General features: G+C 35.9%; 2 protein-coding genes across 6 annotated transcripts; one reads left to right on the top strand and one right to left on the bottom strand.

The window, feature by feature from the left end:
• Positions 1 to 542: 542 nt before the first annotated feature.
• On the bottom strand, positions 543 to 5,644 carry tmem68 (transmembrane protein 68). Of its 3 annotated transcripts, none has more exons than XM_052549181.1 (8): positions 5,533 to 5,644; positions 5,155 to 5,209; positions 3,769 to 4,167; positions 2,913 to 3,080; positions 1,770 to 1,963; positions 1,632 to 1,692; positions 1,389 to 1,528; positions 543 to 706 (listed from the first exon to the last, which is right to left on the bottom strand). In XM_052549181.1, the coding sequence occupies exons 3-8, from the start codon at positions 4,094 to 4,096 to the stop codon at positions 602 to 604; spliced, it is 996 nt and encodes a 331-aa protein (XP_052405141.1). In that variant the 5' UTR covers positions 4,097 to 4,167; positions 5,155 to 5,209; positions 5,533 to 5,644; the 3' UTR covers positions 543 to 601. The 3 variants fall into 3 exon arrangements, with proteins under 3 accessions (XP_052405141.1, XP_052405142.1, XP_052405143.1); XM_052549182.1 differs by having other exon boundaries at positions 5,155 to 5,251; positions 5,533 to 5,605; XM_052549183.1 differs by lacking the exons at positions 1,389 to 1,528; positions 1,632 to 1,692.
• Positions 5,645 to 5,709: 65 nt separating this feature from the next.
• On the top strand, positions 5,710 to 25,389 carry tgs1 (trimethylguanosine synthase 1). Of its 3 annotated transcripts, none has more exons than XM_052549176.1 (13): positions 5,710 to 6,073; positions 6,453 to 6,517; positions 7,498 to 7,661; positions 9,230 to 9,830; positions 12,338 to 12,473; positions 13,169 to 13,255; positions 13,349 to 13,529; positions 15,334 to 15,664; positions 15,811 to 15,972; positions 22,320 to 22,463; positions 23,469 to 23,687; positions 23,882 to 23,958; positions 25,013 to 25,389. In XM_052549176.1, exons 1-13 carry the CDS (start codon positions 5,964 to 5,966, stop codon positions 25,124 to 25,126), a joined length of 2,391 nt encoding a protein of 796 aa, XP_052405136.1. In that variant the 5' UTR covers positions 5,710 to 5,963; the 3' UTR covers positions 25,127 to 25,389. The 3 variants fall into 3 exon arrangements, with proteins under 3 accessions (XP_052405136.1, XP_052405133.1, XP_052405134.1); XM_052549173.1 differs by having other exon boundaries at positions 15,808 to 15,972; XM_052549174.1 differs by having other exon boundaries at positions 5,711 to 6,073; positions 7,501 to 7,661; positions 15,808 to 15,972.
• Positions 25,390 to 25,470: the final 81 nt, after the last annotated feature.

Raw genomic sequence — 25,470 nt, 5'->3', positions numbered from 1 at the left:
AAATCATTAGCAGTTGCATACTTCTTATAAAATCAGAATGTTATAATAAGCTCTGAGAGTGGGACAAACCAATATCAACTGATGCTTAAATAGACAGCAGTTTATCTCTGAGAGTTAATACAGAGATGTTAGACTGTAAGTATTCAACATCAAACAACAAATATTCAAGCATGTATCTCTTATTATTATTATTAAGTGTGCTTACAAAATCCCAAAAATCACAGTATGCTCAATTTTCCTTCAGATAGATAAATAATCAATTTCCAGAATGCTATATTCTTAAAAGGATGCTTAAAAAAAATAAAAAAAAAACACTAAGCAAAGGCTCTGTGGAAACTATTTTGGCAGTGGTCCTTTAAATAAAATCCAAGTGTGCAAATAAGTTGAAGACTTAAACTAAAAATAAAAATAAAAGTTCACAAAAACACTCTTCAACATGCACAAGACTACATTTAAAAACACGTTACAAAAGATACGCACCATTATTTTGATATGCAACATTGCCAATCTCATGATGTAACATTATTATAAAATCTCCAGTATTCCTTTAAATTATGCTTGAAGCATATTTATTTGTTCAGTCTGAGAGAAGGCAAGAGTGCTAATCTTCTTTGCGTTCCCTTTGGAATCGCTCTAGAAGAGCTCGGAGGATGTTTCCAGGTATCTTCTGGTGTTTGTCGATAAGTGCTTGAACTGCCTGTTGCACCTGAACAGATGGGTTCAGTTGAAGAAAGCACACTCAATACGAGGACAAAACCGGACTCAACAGAGGCATAAACTGAACACGTGACATCTTAACTATCTACTAACAGTGCAGTAGTTGTTATTTGCTGACACTGTGTTCTGCACATGGGCCATCATTTTATTCACTGGGCACATGTAAGAATCAAACATCCTGGGGTTTGTGCCTTTTAGCAATGGCTTTAACTCTAGCTTGAATTGATAATACATATCTATAGTTTTCAACATTGGAAATAATAATTACATTTTTTTTTGCTTGAGCATCAAATCAGCATATTAGTAGGATTTCTGAAATGCCATGCAACATTGAAGTAAAAAGATTGTGCACCAGACTTTATTCATTCATAGAACCCGATTTAGGGGGTCCTTTATTATACAAGCATTCTCTCACTTTGCAGACTGTGTACACCTGCACATGTGATGAACGGTGATCACCACTCTTGGTTGGTACGTTCCCTTAGGGGACGGTGTAAACAAATGGCGCTCGAGTATGTTGTGTAGTCAACAGTAGGTCAGGATTTGTCAGGATGGTGTAGAGGTTAGAGCCTCCTGAAGATTTTATTTTTCTTTTCTATTTGCAAAACACCAGCTCAGCAAATGAACAAATGTCAGACCTTTACACAGACCACACAGTTACAGAGTCCTACCTTTTCAGCCAGCTCAGCTGCATTGAGTTTGGGGTCATATGGAATTGGGTCACCCAAGAAGGTGCGAAATTTGACTGGAAATCCTCCATAAATGGGTGCTATCGGTAGGCGAAACTTCTCGTACACCCAGCGATAAAACCCTGAAGGAATTTCCAGATGAATTTAAGAGTGACCTCTTTTTATAATATATTTAGATGATAATTTACAACTGTGTGAAAGTTCAGGCTTTTGTTGGTGACTCACTTAATGTCCCAAGAGAGCGAAATCCCTCCCTCAAGTTTTGAGTAAACATGGGTATAACTGGCTATAGGGACAAGTGCAAGACTCTTAGTATAATAAAAGCAGTTTGTCTGAAAAGAGCAGAGTAAGAAGGACGCTCACCACTTTAGAGTCAATGGCCACTTGTGCAAATCCTTTGCGTTTGCCCCAGAGCAGAGGGTACGTCTCATCGCTGAACAGGGCCTCTCGTACTCCTCCAGGAGAGATGCCCAGGAGGTGGCCATTGCGCAGGGCCTTCACACACTCCTCCTGTGGCCCATGGATCACACTAAACACCTCCAAGAGGAGCTTAAACCCTGTTGTGGTTGTTTTACGGACAATAGAAGCACAATAAATAAAAGTAAATTCAAAAGTATATAAATACACAATAATGTCCAAAGTATTGGGACCCCCACCCAGACGAACCCATCTGTGTGTCTTTAAATGCAGACCTTGAGCCAAAAACTCATCCCCTAACACCAATGACTTGTACATACACTATAAGGACAAAAGTATTGGCACACCCCCTTCTTTAGAACAGAAAAGAGCACTTCCAAAACTGTGGCAACAAAGATGGAAACATAATGTATTTATTTAATAATTGTATTTCCATCTCTGTTGCAATGGTTTTGGAAGTGTATAATATGACTGTATACATATGTACAAGTCATTGATGTTTAGTGATGCATTTAAAGTCGAGTGTTAAGCTGGCATTAGGACTTGCAGACCAGTCAAGTTCTTCCACACTGGCTGAATCAATCGTTTATTTTTTAATCTTGCTTTATACACATTGTATTTTTAGAATAGGAAAGGATCATGTCCAAACTGTTGCTATAAAATAAGAAGCACGCAATTCCCTGGAATATCATTATATGCCTAAACAATAAAATGTATCCTCATGGAAATTACTAAAGTAGTCAAACATTAGAGGGGGTTTCCCAATACTTTTAGCAATATAGTTTATAAAATCGGAGTGTGTGTGACCTTGATGAATTCAATGAATGTAAAATATGGAAAGGATTTTCAGGATGGAGACAATGCCCTGACAGAAGTTTGTCAATGCTTCTTGAAAAGACTTCCATATGTTATAATAAAAACAAAATTCTTTTTTTGCCATTTTAAAAACTAATGGCAGATAAATTTAAAGGACATGTTTTGTCCCAAAATCAGTGAATCACTGGGAAATTAGGTACTGAGTAATGACTCTGTCATGGGAAAAACGAGGCTGATAGATCACTTAATTCACCAGTATGAAATTTGTTTTACCTGGGACCTTGAACAGAAAATGATCAGCCACCGAATGACAAGTTCTTCCCTTTTGAATGATAACACTTGCCAGGAAATAATAGTAGTCTATAGGAATAGCTCCATGATAGTAGACTATGAGAGCAGGTCCTTCATCTGGAATCTTTTCTAAACCATGGATTTCATAACCTGTCACAAAATACACAACTAATTAATCAGGAGAAAATTATTCAATGTTTGTGTGACACATACTATTTTTCAGGAAATAAAAATGGAAATGAAAATTTGACATTACAAATTCCTAAAGCTGTGGTCCAAAAATGACAGTAAGGACATCCACAATGTTAGAAAGATTTCTGGTTCTAATAAATATTTTTGAAGTTTGTTTATAAAAAAAAAAAAAAAAAGTTAAACTTGTAACAGTTTCATCATTGATAATAATACATATATATATATATATATTATACAAATACTTTCAAAGCAACATAAAAAAATAACACTTACCAAACTTTTGCACAGTATTTAAAATGTTACTAATTTGTAACCTTTAAAAATATCATGCACTTTGTGAAATGAATCAAATTAAACTGGTTCAATGAATCAGACATCACAAGTTATTTAGATGCTCTGGTTCATAATGACTGAGCAGGTTACGCATTTTAAAATTGCAATTTAATGCCAGGAGCATCAACCCATCATTGATTATGCTGTCAGAGGACAAGATGGTTTAGGACTGGGAGAAAAAAAAAAAAACAACAACCAAAAAAAGACAAATAAAATCCATAGTCTGATAATACACATGTAGAATATGTAAAATCTTCATATGTCAAATCATGCCTTTAGACATAACCTTAAATAAAAAATAAAAAAGCCATACCGTGCCAAATAGCTCCATGTCCATCCCACAGGGTTGCCAGAGTTTTTCTCGCACCATCCCACAGGTTATAGGAATAAGCTTCCCTCAGCTGGTTCTTACGTTTGTACACATGCAGAAAGAGTATGGACAGATAGAGGAAGATAACTATGAGAAAAGGCAGAATGAAGACTATGGCTAGAGGTGTGAAAACCCAGAGCAGATACTGCAAGAAACTGAGGTAGTCCTCGAGCTGCCCGAGCCCTGCCCACTCCTCCCACACATGAAGCAAGCAGGAGAGGAAGCTGATGGATCCGTTCTCAAACAGACAGGACTCATTCCCACTGGACATGCTGCTTCACTGTGAGCCTCTCCCAGTGGCAGATGGGCTGAACAAGGCAACAACCTGCCAAAGGGGCAGACCTGGGTATGAAAGACACAAATGATCAATCGTGGACATTAAGATGGCATTAAAGCTCAAGTGTGTCGTATTATTGACATTTAAAGAACATTTCAATAGGCAGAGTCAAACACTGTGTGTGTTATTTTATTCTAAAATATATAAAGGATTGAATGAACGGACCCATACTTGGAATTTGTGCTCTGCTTTTAACCCATCCAAGTGCACATACGCAGAAGCAGTATTTAAAAAGTATTAAAGCTACAAGATTACAAAAAAAAAAAAAAAAAGACTTTAACACATGGAAATGAATTATATAAATCATTTTGGGTCTGAATTTTCAGCTAAGTAACTGCATTGTAAAATACAAAGCTCAAATCTCATATAAAATAAAGAATATAAATATTACAGCAATGGTTGCTTGTTGATAATTTAAGGTAAATGATAACTTCATTCCTTCAGTTTATAAACTCAAATATATGAGCATACCTTAAAGTGAGCCTACTAAATTTGCATATAATTTCACATTACGTCCCCTTGGAATCATAAGGTTCTATCTGACATTTTTGTCCAAATTGAGTTATTCACATATTCTTATTTTGTGTGAACGTATTTACATTATGTGATAGATTTTTTTCATGTTGTGTACATTATGGGACTTTTTATTTAAAAAACAATAAGGTTCTATCTACACAGTTGAATGGAACACAAAAACTTTGAAGCTCAATATCTCAAAACTACTCGGAATGCAGATAGAACATTATAATTCCAAGGACTCGACCAATAGAATGAGTCTGGGGCGGGGTTATCGGTTTCGTCCAACCAATAGCAGACAGGTGACTGTTTGACAACAATCATAATATTTGCAGTGAAATTCTATGTCACCGAGTGGCTTCTACAGATAACACAATTTGATCTAATTCTAGTCATTTTTATATATATTATGTAAAAAAAAAAAAAAAAATCCTTAGCATTAAATTATTTTTAAAGCAGAAAGACAAAACACAAACCTTCTCCAACGGAAATGTGTTGGTCGGCCAAACATACCACCTTCACAACGGTGCCCTAAAATCAAATGACGTCGATGACAGGTTATACCTGCTCATTCTGTTCAGGCACAGGAGAGAGACTACCAAATCATTTACATGAACACAGTCAAATGTATGAAGATGACAAGAAAGGCGTAGCATTAAACTGTTCTGTCTTCAGTTGCACTTGAACAGTTGATAGCGATCATAGACAAACAAACATAACAACAGCTTCAGATTTTGCGTTTTTAAAGCTACTCTTCTTAAAAATTACACATCTGATCACTCGTAAAACTAAACATATAGATGGATACTTTAGAAGAAGCGTTTAAAAAATAAAATTTTCTCAAATCTACTTACATTATGATACCTCGTTGAAATAGGCACTGTTGTCCTTAATACATGTTTTTTTTCTTCCTGACTCAACCGGCTCTCTTTACATGTGACACAAACAGGAAACAGCTTATGTGCATGTCCAGCATATTCATAATAAAAGTTTTAGAGCCCCATAAATGCCCTGTCAGTGTTGCACATTTCCTGAGAGTCTTTTAACTTGACGGGCATCTTCCGAAACAACACGAGGGGGGAAACTCGCACAGGGAGAAATGTGTGTAGATAAATGCTAGGTAGAATTTGATAGACGTTGTTGTAGTAGTACTTTTAATGTTCCTCGTTTTAATTCAACACTTTATTTATATATTGCTATAACGATATGTCTCGCGGTCGTTTTTATTTCTAATGTGCGGTTAAAAGAGAAACGATAAGTTCGGTTTGTAGATCGATCAATCATTATGATTGATTACAGAGAGCGGAATACTGTTCCTTTAGCTGATATCTTCTTCTATCAGGGTGAAGAGCGAGAGATGACAATACACTGCTTGTGCTCCAGAGCTTACGTCAAGTAAGATTGCAATATGTTCTGATCAACTGATAGAATGTGCATGCTATATTATCAGGTTAAATGCATGTAGCAAAAGTTACATTTATAATGTACCGTTGCTGTATTGTTAGTGACTTACCTGTGGTAAGAATTATCTAAGTATCCTCTTACCTTAAGCCCAAAACGAGGCAACAACAAATTGGCCTTGGATTGATTTTCAGCAGGACAGTAACTGAAAAACATGATCTTCACCATATATCACATAGATCTGAAGTAGTAAAGATAGTGAGCCCTCACTGTGTAACACTGACTACTAAGTTTACATGGTATGTTGCCTGTTTTTTTTTTTTTTTTTTTTTTTATAAATGGTGAACACACTGTCTCTTGTTTTCATCCGCAGCGATCGAGAATTGTATCGGTCAGATTTGAAAGCCATACTGAATCAGACCGACAGTCAGTTGCAAGGTACAGTTTCCTGTGAATATCTGATTATATGTGAAGAAAATGTTTACATACTGATTTCCTGACAGTTCTCAACCAGGTGGCCTCAATAAACCTCCAAGGGGACATCGGGAATTTTAAATGATTTGAAATGAGACTAAACAAGCAATAATGTAAGCTAAACTATTACAACATTTAATTCACTACCTCAGCAACTGTGAACAAGGTACATTTAGGGTCATTTTAAAAGCGTAAACCGGAAAATCGTGTTAAATGTTATTAAAACTCCATGGGCAGTTTTATAATGAATATAAATTTTCCCATTTATAATTCGTAGTTTTTATTTTCCTTAAACCGACAAAACAATACACTACATTTTAGAGATAATTACATTAAAATGATTAATTACATACCTGCTCAAATAACCCAGCTTCAGACACAAGTATGCATAGATTTGTGAAAAGACAATATATATATTGTCTTTTCACATATGTATATATATATATATATATATAACAAAATATTCATATTTATATATAACAAAATATTCATATTTATATGCTGTCTCACCCACCAGATTGCTTCCACATTATTCTCTATGAATGCTTAACCCAACTTTCTGCTATAAACGTCCATGTTTTTCAGTAACCTAAAAGACATTTTCTTTATGTGCAGCCATCTACATTTTACAAGCTGCCAAGTTTTAAAATATTTTATTGGGTAGATTTAATTGGTAAATTAATAACATTTTGATTAAATTAAATGAGTACTATTTTTAATTGAGTGAAAAATGTTTGTAAAAATCCTTAGGCTAATAATATTCTAGTAAATTGAAGGCACAAGGAAAAGTCATGAATATTGTTAATGGGGTTGCTTGGAGCCAAAAAGATTGAGAACCTTATTTAGCCTTGATTTTCACTTGAATTAGATGCTTGCAACAGGTTATGGTCAGGATATAGCTTACAATGCTCAAATAGCTTCACATTACACTTTTTTTCCCCCAGTAGATTTTGAAGCTTATGATGGGGAAGAGCTTTTGGAGGACCTTAACTGTTCTGTGGATGAGGAGGATGAGGAAGAAGAGTCGGTTGCTGATGAAGAGACCATGCTTATGGCCAGTTTGGGGCTTCCTGTGGAGTTTGTCAGCTCATCAAAACAGAGGAAAGCTGTATGTCTGTTGCATGCATTATGATCTTGATTTTATATTGGAATAGCACTGCTGTCCATTTATGTCAGCCCTGCCAATGATGATGTTCATGCATAAAGTCTTAGGCCCTTGCCCTAGTCCTTTGGAGTCATAATAATGCACGGACTGCTGGGTACAAGACTGCTTTGAGTGTTTACTTTGAGCTTGCATGTTACCCACATAGGGGGTGCTCTGGAGCACATATCTGAACCATAAAATTATAATTGGCACATCCTGGCTGTCTATATACTACCGACCAAATATTTGAAATAAATAAAACTTTTTAGTAATTGGAATAATTATCTTTTTAAAATAAGTCTCTTACAGTATACTCCCCAAGTATGTGCTTATTAGTAAAAACAGTAACCATGTGAAACATAATTGCAATTTTAAACAGTTTTCTGTATAAATATATTTAAGCACTTGTGCTGCTTAACGGCTTTGGGGGAAAAAAATCTGATATTTTTCAGGATTCTTTGTAAAATAGAGAGTTCAAAAGAACAGCATTTATTTGAAATATAAACATATATTAATGTTGTTTGTATCATGGTAAATGTCTTTACAATTTAAAGTGTATAAAACGTGTTTGTATGCAAGTATAAATTTCTTCTCCCAAACTTTTGAATGAGAAAGTATCATGGTTTCCATATAAATATTATTAAGCAATAACTGTCTCTAACATTGATAATAATAAGAAGAAATGTTTCCTGAGCACCAAAGGGAAATCACTGAATGTTTGGTTCCTTCAAAACTTAGCTTTGCATCACAGGAATACATTATATTTTATTTTTACATGAAAATAGAAAAGTGTTAGCCTGAATGCAATGTAAGTCGCTTTGGATAAAAGCGTCTGCTAAATGCATACATTTAATTTAATTTAAATGTAATTTTAAATTTAATTTAAATGTAATTTATTTTAAATTTAAATGTAAAATTTAATTTAATTTAATTTAAAATAAATTAAAGTAGGACACAGTTATTGTAAATTGTAATAATATTTCACAATATTACTGTATTATCCAAAAAAAAAAAATTCTTAATTTCAAAATGACGTGTAGTATTACATTATTCAACAATACAAAATAATAACTTAAATTACAAATTATTATTATTATTATTATTTTTAATTTCCTCGATTCTTGTTTTTTTGGTTTGTTTTATGTTTGTAGCATTTTCCATTTGGATGGGCCCCTTTACCCCTTGCATTAACATGTAGTTTGTATCCAAATTGTGTATGGATTGTATTTGCAAATAATGTAAAAGTGCATTAGCATTAACACATCTGTCAAATGTTGGTCAGTGATCTCATCACAATGTGTCTCAGGTACATTTACACTTGACTTTTAGTATATGCATCTAAATGGCATGTTAATGCCCAGATGTGAAGAGGGCCTGTGATTATGGATTATCCAGTGCAGTGAAGCCGCCCGCTCGCTTGCTATCTTCTAAGTAAATTTTCATTAAAGACCGTTATTGTGAAGTTTTACCCCATTTACTTTAGGAAATGACTTGGCTGTAACCCAAAACTAGTATTGTTTCTTATGTTTAAGGGCCAAGTTTTAGCAAGAGCGAAGAACAAAAGTACCATCAATTGTTTGGAAGCCCCCTCAGATGATGACTCTGAAGAGAAACAGCCGTGTGCTGTGAATGACATCGCTGAGACCCCAGCCGAACAGCCGTGTCCCGCGTCAGAAGAGGCCTGGCTGAGCTACTGGCAGCAGCATGGGGAGGGTCTGCTGTGGCAGAGCTGGCTGGAGAAACAACCTAATATCTCCTGCAGTTCCACACAGGACTGTTCCCGCTCAGAGGCAGACTGGGCCGAGCACTACCATCAAACATACCAGTACTACTGGGAGCAGTTCCACTACTGGGCCGCCCAGGGTTGGACAGTGGACGAGACCTACAGCACCATCGCTGCTTCCGAGGAAAACCAGGGCAGCCAAGGAGAAACAGAGGCACTGGAGAATCTGACAGAAGAAAGGTCAAAGAAAGACGTTACCCATCTCATAAGCAGCCTGAGCTTATTGACTGAGGAAGTTGAAGGCGAGAACGGCGACCAGCAGTCTCTGGTCTGTAACTGTGCTGATGAGCCCTGTGATGGCGGAAACCGCAAAAGGCCATCGTCACATACAGCCTGCACTGACAGTTCTGGTTAGTGCATGTATTTGACATTCAAGGTCTCTTTGTGTATTAGCTATGGGGACTGTGGTGCTCCTGCAGTGATGCTGAACCCAAATATGTCAACACCTTCCTGCTCCATGACCTACTTAAAGCGTATTGAGTCTAGTGCAGTTGCCATATGATTTTACATTTATTTTGTCAGTTACAGCATGGGCCTATATAGTGTGTGCTCAATTTTCTGTCATTAAGAACATAATCTAATTCAAAAATTGAATAATTTAATGATTATTAACCACCCCCTAGCTTTGTTAATGCGGCTAAAATACAGTAAAAGAAAAGAAAATTCTGACCTCGTTTATTTACTCTCATGTCATTCCAAACCTACATGATTTTATGTTTATTTATTTTGGGGAACACAGAAAATATTTTGAACAAAGATTTGGGAAACAAACCATTGTGTGGTTACCATTGTTTTCCATTTAATGGACAAAAACTAACACGTAGACATTTATCAAAATATCTTATTTAGGGCTGGTAATTTAACAGGTTAATTAGATTAATTGTGGAGAAAAATGACGTTAAAATTATTAAAGCATTTGATGCACTTGCCCCGCCCCAGACCTACTGTATGTAGATCATCTGCCATTTCATACAGTGGAGCAGAGGTACAGATTACTGCGTGATGGAGCCTAGAGAATATCCCTAAAATTCAAGATATGGGGCAAAACGCCGTTTGGGATTGTGTCTCGTATTTACATCACATAATTAAGAAATGTCACACGAGAAGTAGGCTAAGTGCAATATCACCACTGATCTATAATAGATCAGTGAATATCACACTAGTGCAAATGTGATACTCATCTTATACAACAGTTCATTAAGACGTTAATATTGTGTTATTTTAGACACACTGTTATGCTCAATTTTGCCAACCAGAAGATAAAGACAAAGCAGAACTGTTCATCTCCGAGCAACCCACGGCATTTCATTTCTTAATCCACAATTTGAATGAATTGGGTGAACCATTTGGCGCGTTGAACCGTTGGCCGTAGTCGCGTTGGCTTTGAAGTGGCACTGCACAGACCGATCGGTGTATGACATTAAAGTACCGCGAGAGCGATTCAAAGCACAAGGAGTCGTCTGCTCTCTAAAGCTCTTGCGGTACTTTAATGTCATACAATGATCGGTCTGATGGCGACAACGCGTTTCAAGTCTAATGATTCAATGAACCATTCATAAAGAACCATTTACTTCACTCCTGAATGAATCAGCCATTTCAACGAATCAAATCAATGAATAAATCACTCGAGGACTTAATTATTTAGACATTTACCATCACCTACTGGCAGTTTTAGGTTAGTATTTAGATTATAACTTCATTAAAGAAATAATTTAATATTTTCATAGTAATAATAATAAAATTAAGAACATAACTTGTTAACGTTATAGTCCACCCAACCAACAATGACAAATCTTTCATCATTTACTCACGTGGTCCAAAAGGGTAGGCTATATGTGATCAATTTTATCAAACCAAATATTTCTTACTGAACCTACTTTTTGTAATGCCTGTTTCGCGCTTTACACAACAACGACTTTAAATGATCTTTTGGGAGTAATTTCTACAAATTTGATGTGCGATTAATTTTGATTAATTAATCACCACATCATGTAATTAATTTGATAAAATATTTGAATCACTTACCAGCCCTAATCTTATTTTACATTCAACAGAGTTAGGAAGTTTGGAATGACGTTAGGATGAGTAAACATAACTTGAATTTTGAGGTCAAATGTATCTTTGTCATATAGTTCCAATGAAGTCTGCATGGGGATAAATGCTTATGCATTTGTGGATATTTTTTATTTTAAAAAGCATTTTTAGAGTATTGACTATGTTTATGACTGGAAGAATAGGCAAACCATTTTTTTAATAGTTTTTTTTTTTTTGTAACAAATATACAGAATAAATCCAGTTTAAAGAAGTTTAAATTTACATGCTTATGTATCATGCAAAGCAAAATAAATTTGAAAGTCAATTTTGGTGACTTTTTAACCTTTTAACTTATTTTTGGGCAGTTGGCCTGCTCGATGTGCTCTGACAGAGCCACCTATGATCATATCATCATCATCATCATCATCACAGTGACATAAAACTTTGAATTGAGTTTGCTATATGACAGCGCCCCCTGTATAAAAGCAGATCATTTTCCCCAGATGTCTTTTTTTGCAGCCTAAGCTTGGCTCTGAATGTTTAATGCATCATATCAAAAGATGCTTGAATGAAAGGAGCATGTGACTTTGGCCTATGGATTTTTAATGCTGGTGCATGTGAACGAGAGCATAGACTTCTGGGTGCTCGAATTGATCACAATCCACTCCCAGTTACTCTAAAAATGGCTCTTGTTGTCATCCTGATTGTCAGGCCATGACTGATGCCATCTGAACAGCGCACTTATCTGTACCGCTGGAACAGGTTTTTTTGCTGCTGTATACATCAGGCAGTAGAAGACATTCTTTTGATTATGTGATTTCAGATGGCAACATGAAACAGACCTCTGCACCATTGAGTAATTGGAGTGGACAGCCCGTAAAGAGCAGATCTAACGATGAAGATCAGAGCGATGATGATGATGAACCTCCAGAGAACAGACGAGCCAAAGTGAAGAGAGCGTAAGCTGGCGTTCTGTTATGAAGAATACTGTATTGTGTCAGTTAATGATTCTGGTTTCTTGGGATAGTTCCCCCGAAAACAAATGTTTTGTCATTATTTATATCATTCCAAATCCATTTGCTGACAGTACATAATGACCGGGGGGAGTACCAAAAATGTACATAATAGTAGTCTGTGTGTTTTTTTAAAAAATGATTATTTTTATTCATCATGAATGCGATGTATTCATGGTTACAGAAGATTTCAGTTTCAAATAAATGCTGTTTTTTTTTTACTTCTATTCATCAAAGAGTCCTGAAAAACATACAAAATCTGCATGTTTTATGTAATATAATATATAATATAATGTTTTCAATGTAAATTCTAATAAGAAATGTTTCTTGAGCTCCAAATTAGCATTTTAACATGTTGAAACTGGCTTCATTGATGCTAAAAAAAAAAAACTTTTAATCTATTAAAAGTATTCATATCAAATGATTATTTTAATATATTAAATATTTTAAAATGAGCTGTTATTGGAAATTAATAATATTTAACAATATTACTAAACTTTTATTCAAGCTTTTATAGTATATCTATTCTAATTGATATTAGTATATGGCTTTTGATCATTGTGAGCTGAGCAAACAATGCCAAACTTGAAAGACTATGATGATGTAATCCAGTGCTGTTTAAATGGCTGATCTCTTCACAGTCATGAGCTGGATGTTGAGGAGCTTGCGGAGGTGCCAGTCGAGGAGGCGTGGGATGCCCTCGGTCTGAGACGTGGTCCACAGCCCAAGTAAGACCCCAGACTGAGAGGCTGGACAGGCCTTTAGTTTGCTGAAAACAATCAAGGCCTCCATTAACATCCCAATGTTTTTTGTCTTGGCAGGTTTGACAGTGTTGTGAAGCTGAAACAAGGCCAGGCTCCATACACTGGCAGAAGGAGTGAGGAGAACAGAAAGCCTCCTGAGGGAAGAAAAAAAGCAGCCTGCAAAATCAACAAGCACATCTTCTTTACTGATGATGGACCACAAACCACAAAGCCAAAGATCAGCAAAGTCCTTCAAAAAGTAAGCTATATTTTGCTTCATAGGCAATTCATTTTTGAAGAAATAAATCGCCCATAAAATCCCCCCCCATCAAAACAAGACAATCGCAGGTCGGCCAAAGACCATTTGAATGTTAGGGCTGCAGAGAGCAGAAAATTTGATTTAATAGCTTATGGGATGCAATATTCCAGTGAACACACTTTTTAATTTTAAAAGTTAAATATTTATAAGTATGAACAAAATGAGTTAAAACCATGGCAATTAGCTTTAAGTATTTATCACTGATCTTTACAAACACAGAAATAAATGAAGTGCAATAAGTGCAAGGCCTATTGCTCAGAGCTGATCATTTTAACAAAGTTAACAATATTATTACAATTTGAAGAACCTGTTTTCCTATTGTAATACTTTATCAAATGTAATTTATTCCTCTGATGGCAAAGCTGAATTTTAAGCAGTCATTAATCCAGATTTCCAGAATGTCACATGATCATACAGAAATCATTCTAATATACTGTTTTGGTGAAATAGAAATCTTTCATTATAAACGTCTCTACAGTCACTTCTGATCAACTGAATGCTTCCTAAGTGAATGTATTAATTTTATTTTAAAATATTTATTTATTTAGAATTTTTTTGTTTTTGTATCTCTGCCAGATATGGCTTTTAGAGACTATTCTGGATGATGAAGTTCTCTTTTAATTTATTTATTTATTTTCATTATGCAGTTAGTAGTCCTCCTGCTTAAGCTCCTCTGTGCTACTGTGCACTCAGATGTATGGTCTTCAACAGCGCTGCTTCAGCTGAGCGATGAAATGCATATGTTGCCTGAGGTTTTATTGACACATGGTTTTTGTGGGCTTTCATGCACGATGTATCATTCTAGTTGCCTTACTATAGATCAGTCAAGCACAGTGTAAATTGTTCAGAGTTTGTGTGTGAGAGGAGAATGGGGTAGAGAGCATCGAGTCAGCAGGAGCGGTGAGGCTGACACTTCATGTGGTCTGCACCGAGACCCCCCCCCCCCCCATCACAGCGTTTGCTGCGTGCTGTCAAACAGACAGAGTCTCACCCCTGACACTAACACACACGTTCCCAGCTGTCAAACGCACACAGGACAGGTTTAAACGCTTGCTCTTCATCACTGGCTTGTTGAATATTTAAGAAGAAAAGAGACAAATTGTTGTTTTCAACCCAGTGCATCTAGTCATCTTATGGATGAAGGTGGATTTCTGAGTTTAGTGCCAAACCCACAGCAGCCAGCTTAGGTTTCATGTGAGACTGGATTTTAGCCAGTGAAGAGACTAGACTTTACTGCAGCGCTCTAGAATTGATTTCTCTGTAGCACAAATTGATCTGGCAGAGGACGAAAACTTTACTGCATCAGACATTATCACTTGTATCTTTTCAGGCTGGATGCCTAAAGAAGGCTTTGTTGGGGGCTTCCGCACATTGAGGCCTGCAGTTCTGCTGCTCTTAGCTGTGCTTTCTGTTTAATGCTAGGGACCCATCTGATTAAATGATATAGGTTTGATGTAGGCACTGAATTGATTAAAAAAGTCAGTAAAGATTTTTACGTGGTTACAAAAGATTTCTATTTCAAATTAAAAGCAGTTCTTTTAATCTTTGTTCATACTAGAAAATGTACCATGGTTTCCACAGAATTATAAAGCAGCACGTGAAGCATTTCTGTTTGTCTTATAATTGATTTGCATAACACTTTTAATGATAAATGTTGTTGCAAAGCAGCTTTCCAGATACTGGTGTGCAGTATTTGGGTTTGTTCCTTCTTATTCAAGCCCTGTATTCTCTCACACCCTCACAGGTCCAGAGTTTCCTTCAGCAGGTTCAGACTGATCCTGACTCTGAGGAGGTGACTCCAGCCTCCATGCCTGAAGCCCTGACTGAGCCTTGTGAGGGAGCAGAAGATGGAAGTCTACCTACACGAAAAGAAGACAGGGAAAAAAGTGATGAAACGGAGTTTGAGGAGACACCTCAGCTCAGCAGAAGATGTGAACAAAGTGAGAAACTTCAGCAGAACATTCAGTCAGAGCCAGAAGAGAGACAGGACAGTGATTCCGATCCTCGAGGAGAGCTGCAGACCTTAGACGTCCCTGACTTCTTACTCCCCGATGCTCCTGAGGGCGCTGAGGGAGGTCAGCATTTAACGCCCTGCTTTTACACGAGACAAATGAGATAATCACAGTCTGTGCAATAGACAAGCCAACCATTAACACAGTTAGGCTTCTCATTTGCCGTTCAAGGCAATTTGACATAATCATACTGTTGCCTTTCCCAGCAGAGAGCGTGCGAGCCTCTAAAAAGAACAAGAGAAGGAACCGGAAAAGGAGAAAGGATGTGGCGATGCCACCTGAGATTGCAGCAGAACCTGAGCTGGCCAAGTACTGGGCACAACGCTACCGTCTGTTTTCCAGGTTCGATGAGGGCATCAGACTAGATCATGGTGAGTCAGCACAAAGCCACCGTCTTCCTTTTTAGACGATTCATTAATTCATTGCATTTATTCAATTAACAGAAGCTCTTATCCAAAGCAGCTTCAGTGCTGCCACATCAGGGACATTAAGTTTTAAACAGTGGAAGATTACAAAGATAGACAACCTGTTGAACTAGAAATTAATTACTCTTTATCAATCTTGCTGATATCAATAAAAATGTATTGCATTTAATCCATTTTTATTCTTTTGATTGTTTTATAACCACTAAGCCATTGTGGTCTAACAGATTAAAAATGTTAGACATAAAACACAGTTAATATCTTCTTAAAAAGTAGGTTAAACAGTTAATAAACACAGGGAAGAATATTAATATGTGCGTTTAGAAGTACTAATAAACAGCCAATATGTTAATATGTACTAATAAGCAACTAGTCAATAGTGAGAATTGGTCCCTATACTAAACTATTACTAAAGCACATATTCTGCATGACCATATTTTACATCCCTAATTCTACCCAATACATAAACTTAACAACTACATTACTGACTATTAATAAAAAGTGAATTAGGAGTATATTGATGGTGAGATCTGAACCTTTAAATAAAGTGTGAGCAAATATTCAAACATTGTCATGCATATCTGCACCAGTACAACAATGCCAAATATACAGCATAGGCATACATGATAATGGATTAAAAATATGCCCTGCAGAAATTTTGGTGAACACTTCTTAATGATGATGCAAATTAAATCAAAACCCCTAATACTGAAGTTTAAATCTGTTTAAAGACATTAGAATATAAGGGTTCCAAATAGTCAAATAAAAAGCACATTTACTCATGATCACAGTGTTGATGTTATATTGGCAAATAAAACTGCTAATATATTACAAGTACTTAATATATTGCCCAGCCCTAATTCTTCTCAGTGTCCGTTTTATAGCGATAATGTAATGCGTGAACAGGGACATTCAGCGCAAAAAAAAAAAGCTAGAGCAGGTTTTGACTTGACCTTTGGGAATTAATAGAATGATGAAATAGACCCAATGGCTATTTGGGTATACATATACCAATAGCCCGCACAGCTTTTGTAAGTGACATTACTAGCAAATTAATCTCATGTATTTTTTCATTTATTTTTGGAATAACATGCACCAATGAATAATTCACAGTAAAACCAGTGACTTTAAATAACAAAAAGAGGGTGCCTCTGAGAACTGAGGAACAGAGAATGATGTCAGTGCGAGATTGTAGCCGCTGTATGTGGGCTGTCTGACTGCAGTGTGTGTGCTGATGCTAGACACGGAGCCCCTCATCCCTCCTGCGTCAGACCAGAGAAAAAGGGAGGGAGACCGTGAGCGAGTGAGAGCAAGGCAGCTTTTAGAGGGCTCAGGAGAGCACTCTTTTCTTTCCCCACGCCACACTTTACACAAATACAGTGCTCATCCTCAGAGGAGGACAACCTTTAGCTCTGGTGCTTTACCTGTGTTATCCTCTCCACTGCTGCCTGCAAAGTGGCTCGCTCTCTAAATGGACACAGTGTGTTAAACTGAACGTAAACCTGCTTTGATAATTGCTTTTCATTTGTCAAATTTTATCTTGTAAGAGGAATTTAATTTGCTGCATAGTCTCTTATACTTTTTACCATTTGGTCTTTTGAGCATTTGTTCTTTATTCTTTTTATTTAAGAAAGAATGAGATGATGGTGTACAAGAAAATGTGAATTCTAGCACCAAGGCTCAATGTTTAAAGCATATGCATTTTTACAAGAAGCAGTATTGCATAAGTGACAAATGAACCAAAAGTGGAACTATAACGGTTCTATTAGCGGAACTAGACTCTTTATCTGCTCAGGCCGGAGCCGTGGGCAGATCTCGATCATGTGACACCATTAAACACAGTGCTGGGACATACAGTGTAGAAACAGTCGAATTTACCGCAGGATCTCTGTGAAATCTTGTGAGAAGCATTCAAATTCAGTGCAGGGTTCTGTTAAAGCTACAGATATCAGAACAAACGCCACAGATGTGGAAACCAGAAAAATAACACTGTTCAATAAACACAAATCACCACCATTCACCATGGATTGAACATAGTAAAACTACAGGAACAACTTGTGGCAGAAATTATCTAATGCAGTGGTCACCAACCTTTTAAGCCTAAGATCCCTGACTTATGTACAAACAAGATCTGCCTATTGAGGAATTGATAGAAAAAGACATCCTAGATTCTACCTCCAAGTTGAGGCCTTTTATTTAGTAGTTTAAATAGTGAATCACTGATAATAGCTGAATCAGTATCCGATTTTCTTTTCTCCAGGTTTTTTTTTTTTTTTTTTTTTGGTAAAAAAAAAAAAAAAAAAATTCTAACACATTGGCTGAATCTGATACTGAATTTATTTTTTATTTTTTTAAGCAAATTTATTTATTGGCTATTTGCTGATAAAGAAAAAAAAACTGTCCTTAAACAAAAATATCTGTAATTTAACCATTTTAAATAAAAGGCAACCACTGCATTTTAATCATAATCCTAACTTGTTGCACGATCAGTTGTGTTTGATTTGAATTAGATTTGTATTATTTCAAGATTTAAAACAAAAACAGAAATGGTCTGACCTTAGGTTTTATTTATTTTTTTTAATTGTTTTGCTGCATAGACCGTATAAAATAAAACGCATCTGTATGAAACAAAAACAGCAGGTCTGAATGAGGTGTAAATTCACTCTTTGACAGCAGGTGGCACTTATGAACCAGCCACTATATACCGTTTCCTTGGTTACCGTTTTAAACAAAGCAGAGCTGCACTTATACAGAAGTAAGAGGAGATGAAAATGTAATTGCCATCAAAACTTTTCTCAAGACAGTTCTCTTCAGTGATACAATAACATAACCCCAATCCCCTCAATATCAATCCCCTCTTTATGTTTCGACCATTGTGAACACAGTGGGCTTTTGATTGAGTTTTTTTTTTTAAATGCTTCACACAACTTTTTCCAGCACTTCAAAGCTGTATTACTGAATTTGAAACTTATTTTTAATATGATGACAATATCATATCAATAATTCATACTTCATAGATTTCTTTAGTTTATAAAACTAAAAGAAAACACTTAATAATATACAAAAAATTATAATAATACATTAATTTACCACTAGTACATGGCTGCAGAGAAGTACTTTTAGGCTTATTAGCAATTTCCACTCCCTAATATATATTTTTGTATTTATTAAATTTATATTTAGACATTATGAATGTTAATTTGATCTGCATCTCAACTATCCAGACAGCACAAGTTCATCTGTAAGACGTCTGCTAAAAAGTCAGAAGTCAGAAAAATCATAACAATGTTAGAAGAATGTTGTCTGTGGCATATTTTCAATGCAAAAATCGGAAAAAGTCCCACGAAATCCCAGAGGGACTGTGTATGGAGGGACAGAGAGCTCTGGGAATTCATCAAAAATATTTTAATTTGTGTTCTGAAGATGAACGAAGGTCTTTGGGGTTTGGAACAACGTGAGAGTGAATAATTAATGACAGAATTGTCATTTTTTTAGTGAACTATCCCTTTAATATATTGTGCAGGGTTGCTTCTCGTGTTCTTTCATCTTTTAATTTTTCACTTTTTAACTGGACATTAGACAAATATTCATAAAAAATATGATTTTAGTGTAGTATTTACAGATTCATTTTTGTATAGTTTCCAGAAAATGTCAAATACTTTTTCAAATGTTCTTCCTGTGAAGTCAGTCACAGTTCTTGTTAAGTTGTATTACATAATAACCGTAGTATTGGGTTAGGATTTAGATTCTAACAGGGCTGGTCTTGGGAAAGATGCCAAATGTCAAACGGTCCCGTTATTTGGGATTAAAAAAAAAACTCTCCTCATGGACCGCGGATTCCTCTTTGAATTCTCCAAAGTACCATGACTAATGTGTTTTTATACGTCTCTCCCACTTTCGGATCATAACTCTTTCACTAAGCATTTGGAATTCTCTTTGAAAGTGAGATCAGAGCCTCGTATCTATTCACTTATTCATGTCAACAGAGACTGTAGCCCATAGCCACAGTGAGCCTCTTTTCCTTCAGCACTGCCTGATTGGATAGAGGAGAGCGAGGGGTGGACCAACAGCGTGGGCTGAATTGTGTATCTCCTGCACCCCCGCCATAAAGAGGAGGGGGATTACCTCAGGGCTACAGAGATGCAAACCCACTCTTTTTACTACTGCAATAACCGCTGAGAGGAACCAAACAACAAACACAGCTATGACGTCAACATTATGCCAATCAAAACGCAGACTTTTAAATGGAATGAGGAAATTCTGAGCGATTTTTATCAGCGTGTGACCTCTCTAAAGGGCACTGGCATGCATTACCACTTCAGAGACCGGAGAGATTAAAGAGACCAAGTCAACAAGAAATGGTGTTCACTAGACCTTTTATTCTGTAATGTGAAATGTCTATGTGGAACAGGATGTTGAACAAGGAAAAAATGTTGGTTATCCATTGGTTATCCAACATTAACTAGTAGTCTGGAACTAAAAAGGAAAGAAATAATACTTGTTCTAGTAAATTGTCCTGAATGTAACCAGTAATTTGATTTAAAGTAAATGGGGTCTTTTTCATTTTATCTTGTAGGAATCTATCTAGCAGCAGTTGTTTTTAGTCTTTCGATACTTAATATTTTTTTAATTGAAAAAAAAATAAAAAATAGGGGGAAAAGTCTATATAACTTTAATTTATACTTACTGTATTTTACGGACTATAAGTCAAACTTTTTTCCATAGTTTGGCTGGTCCTGCGACTTATAGTCAGGTGCGACTTCTTTATCAAAATGAATTTGACATGAACCGATAGAAATGAACCAAGAGAAAACATTACCGTCTACAGCCATGAGAGGGCGCTCTATGCTGCTCAGTGCTCCTGTAGTTTACCCCTGAGCAGCGTAGAGCGCCCCCTCGCGGCTGTAGATGGTAATGGTTTCTCTTAGTTCTTGGGTCTAAATAAATGCGACATCATGACGTATTTTTGGACTGATGCTTATACTCAGGTGCGACTTATAGTCCGAAAAATACGGTAGTTATTTTATGTAGTACACGTAAAGCATGAAAATAGGCATATAATTCCATAATGCAGTTGAGTAAATGCAATACAGTGGAATAATCATTCAGTTCAAAAGATCAAAATGAATTAAGTGGTTAAATTAATAATCATGTATATAAAAGCAATTTAGTCATTTGCATCATCAAAATAATTCTCACAAATTTTGATATCAGTAGTGTTACCTGTATAAAAACATAAAAAGCAATGTTTTAAATCTCATTTTCTTGTTATTGTCATTCATTTTGACCTGGAATCATATGTGTAAGGAGATACTTTATTCAATATTGCATGGTAGGTTTAATCTGGGACATTTAAGTTTTAAAATAGTATTTTTCAGATGGAAATGTCACTGCAATTATAAAATGACAGCAGTACAATAATACATTATTAGTGTTTACAGCTTGTTTCTTTATGTATGATTTAATCCTTATGCAAATTTAAGCCACCACTTACAGTATATGTGCTTAGAAAAGCAAGTTCTCTTTACTCGGCGGCACCTGTACTTGATGGGGTCTTGGTGCCGCCCGCTGTCTGGACCTCACGCTGTAAACAGGAAGTGCTGAATGTGGTTGCTCCAGACCAGTGATTGTTACTTTAGCAGGTGTTCTATTCTCAGCGGAGAGAGAAATACGAGAGGCGGAAAAACAGAGATGCGTTTGTAGAGGCTAAAAGCAGATGGTGTTGGTCTCCACAGAATCAGAGGAGGACATGCTCTGTTTAACTCCACTCTCTCTGTGCTCGTTGACTGCTTCTGCCTCGGCTCTCTCGCACAGATACATGCAACACCCTAAAAACACGAAGATCCAGCATCTGAGGCCATGTTTTAAAGTGTCACAGCTTTCAAGAATGATGAACTGCTTGGAGATACAGAGGGAGTCTGCTTTAAGGTCATCACATCTTGAAAGCATTGAATGGCTTATACACCTCCTACTAGAAATAGATGGTTTTCTGGCATCACATGATGAATTAACAAAATAGAAAAAAGATCATCCTTCGTTATATGGAGCAAAGCTATATATTTAGAGAGGGGGGAGGATGTTTGATGATTAGTTCTTCAGCTAGACTTCCTCTGGTGGACGAAGTGTCAAAAATCTACCACATTTGTTATAAAAGGGTGCATTTAGGTTTAACTATAATTAAATATTCTGCTAATCTTACTATTTTGTTTGAGGAGGAAAAATGCATGAACGGATAAAAGGCTTTTGCTTCTAATTTCAGATGTGATGTGCGTAACCTGTGACTGTTCTGTCCACAGAGGGCTGGTTCTCAGTGACCCCTGAGAAGATCGCAGAGCACATTGCCCTGAGAGTGCAGGACAGCTTCAGCACAGAGCTCATTATCGATGCCTTCTGTGGTGTGGGTGGCAATACCATTCAGTTTGCCCTCACTGGTAAAAGAGGTACAGTTGCGTTTCACACCGCCATGTCAACACCGTCCTACCATGCTAACACCAGTATAGTGGTTTCCATTTGTCTTGTGAAACCATCACATTTTTTGATTTGTAATTAAATAGAATTTGAGATCGACCATATAGTATTGTTGTTAAAAAAAAAAAAAAAAAACATGTTGCTTGGTAAAAAAAAAAAAAAAAAAAACACTAATTTCCCCAAATATCTAATATACATACATTCTATGTTAAAATGCAAACCTCAAATATAATGTTTTTAATTTATGATGGATTGTTTTTGGAATTCATAACATTTAGGAATATTCACAATGCATACAACTTTATAAAAAGTATCTCATGCTTTATTATTGCATGTATTTGATCAAAAATACAGTAAAAGGGATATTATGCGATATTACTATTTAAAATGAGTCTTTTCTAGTTTTATATTTTTTCAAATGTATTGTTTTGATGGCAAAGCTGAATTTTCAGCCGCTATTACAGTCTTAGGATCCTTCAGAAATATTAATATGTTGAAAACAATTGTGCTGCTTAATATTTTTTATGTAAACAGTGTTTTTTTTTATTTTCAGGAAACTTGAATAGAAAGTTGAAAGCATTTATGTAAAATATATATTTTTTGTAACACTATAAATGTCTTTACTCTCTCTTTTAGTAAATGTAATGGGTCCTTGCCCAATAAAAGTGTTCAATTATTTTTTTTTTATTAAAAAAAAAGAAAAATATCTTACTGACCCCAAATGTATGAACAGTTGTGTATATTTACTCACATGTATTCAAGGTGTAAATATGTTAGTACTTGATGGTTATACCATATGAGAATCTCAAAGTCAATGAATAAAACATTTCCTGAAAATTGTAGAAAAAACTGACATGAATACAAAAATAACTATATTGAACTTTTTTTGATTTTATTAGTTTTTCTTTAGCATGGCCACTCTTGTTTGTCATTGACCCTCTTGTAAGTGAAGCTGTTTTTCTCCTCCTGACATCCAGTGATCGCCATCGACATCGACCCCGTACGGCTGGCTCTGGCACAGCACAACGCAGAAGTGTACGGTGTGGCGCAGCAGATAGAGTTTGTGCAGGGAGACTTCCTGCAGTTGGCTCCGCGCCTGCGAGGAGACATGGTTTTCCTCAGTCCCCCGTGGGGAGGACCAGAGTACCTCAGCGCTGACGTCTTCAACATCCAGACCATGATGACTCCAGATGGATATCCTTTGTCTTTCACTCTGTTCTTTATTCTAGGCAGTGCCTCTCTTTTCAAATGAGGTTTTCATTAGAATTTGGAAGAGAAGGTTCAGATTTGTCCTTTCACATCACTCCTCTTTGTGGAAGATATACTCTCTAATGTATGTGTTCAGTGTGCTTCAAACTGCTTATTCATGCTTCCTTAACTTTCTATACATGTGAAATTTTCAGGTTGTCAAAAATGATTTCAGACAATATTGTCTATTTTCTTCCTCGAAACACAGACATGGAACAGGTGACACTTTTATTTATTTACATGAATAATTTTCATTTTTTAAATGTAATTTTTAAATATCTTTTTTTCTAAGGCAATATATTTTTTTGTAATTACCGACATATCGCTCGAGACTTACTGATATAAAGATTATTATAAAACTTGATTTGGCATACTAATTGTGCACGATGCACATTTTTTAATATTTAACCTAAAACGTGGTTTAATTTCACTATCGATCAGGATTGTATGATCTTTGAAAAATATCAGTCTTTGAATGCAAGATGTTTAAAGTACCTGTAGTATACTTGCAATACTTCAACTATATACTTAAGTATATACTTTAGTTGGACTTCAGCATAACGTCCGCACTATTAAACTGCATTGTTACAAAATTATTTTGTAATGTATTTACAAAATACATTATTTTTCGCTAGGGGATGTACACTAGTGTATGAATGACTTAAGTGTTCGCATACATGGCCGTAAAGGCATCAAACTTTAATTTTAACTGGACAGGGCCTAGATGATTAATATTAGTACACATGGCTGCTGTACACTAAGTATACATCAAGTTTCAGATATAATTTATTGTCGTATGTGTCAGACAACACAAGATAAACTTAGCTGAAATCTTATTCTTATTCCATCAGAAATAGTTATTTTCACACAATACACCATGTACGCCTGGGTTTAGTTCAGTGCATCTGATATCTGTCGGTTGCAGCTGTAAATTGGTTTTTGAATTCTCTGAAAGGTCTTCTTGTCTGGTGTTGAAGTGTGGTTGCACCTTTTGAAACCACACTACTTTCCGGAGCATTCTGGGTTTGACTGAAGCAAATTTGTTCACTAATATCTAAAGTAAATACATCATTACCTTAAGCTTATAACTGCTTGTATGGTTAAATACTGTGTATTAGTGTGACGTTCTTGTTATTGAACTCAACAACAAATTTCTCTAAACCAAGATACTGTGTTTATATTATACTGACATGTTGATATTGGCAACTAATGACCATGTCGACCTGCTCTACCTCTTTTTTTCTTCCTCTTTCTCTTCTTTCACTCTGTGCAGATCGCGGCGCTCGCCGGCCCAGGTGGGAAGGTGGAAGTGGAGCAGAACTTTCTGAACAACAAACTGAAAACCATTACTGCTTACTTTGGCAATTTAATACAGTCAAAAACATAAAACCTTTTATTTTGACCTTTGACAGTCATTTATGTTAGCTGTACTTACTGCACTTAAATTGTACTGGTAAACATTATCTGTTTTGTAAAGCCATCGATGATGAATTTTACATAAAATGTAAATTTGTATGTGTTTTTGTGATGCTGCTAGTATAATGTTTAACTAGAACCGTTTTTTTTTTTCTTTTTTTCAGTGTTTATTATTACCTATTAAAGTCGATTTGAAGAAATAAAGGAAGTTTTAAAATAAAATAAAAAAATCTATATCGCAGTGCTGTGTAATGTTTGTATAGATACAAATATTTGAATTTATTATACTTGGAAAATGTTAATATTGATTACTCG

Source organism: Carassius gibelio, chromosome B2 (genome assembly GCF_023724105.1).
Source record: "Carassius gibelio isolate Cgi1373 ecotype wild population from Czech Republic chromosome B2, carGib1.2-hapl.c, whole genome shotgun sequence".
In the NCBI taxonomy this organism is placed as follows: domain Eukaryota; kingdom Metazoa; phylum Chordata; class Actinopteri; order Cypriniformes; family Cyprinidae; genus Carassius; species Carassius gibelio.
The sequence above is the reverse complement of the archived record's forward strand: the minus strand, read 5'-3'. Positions and strand labels throughout refer to the sequence as shown.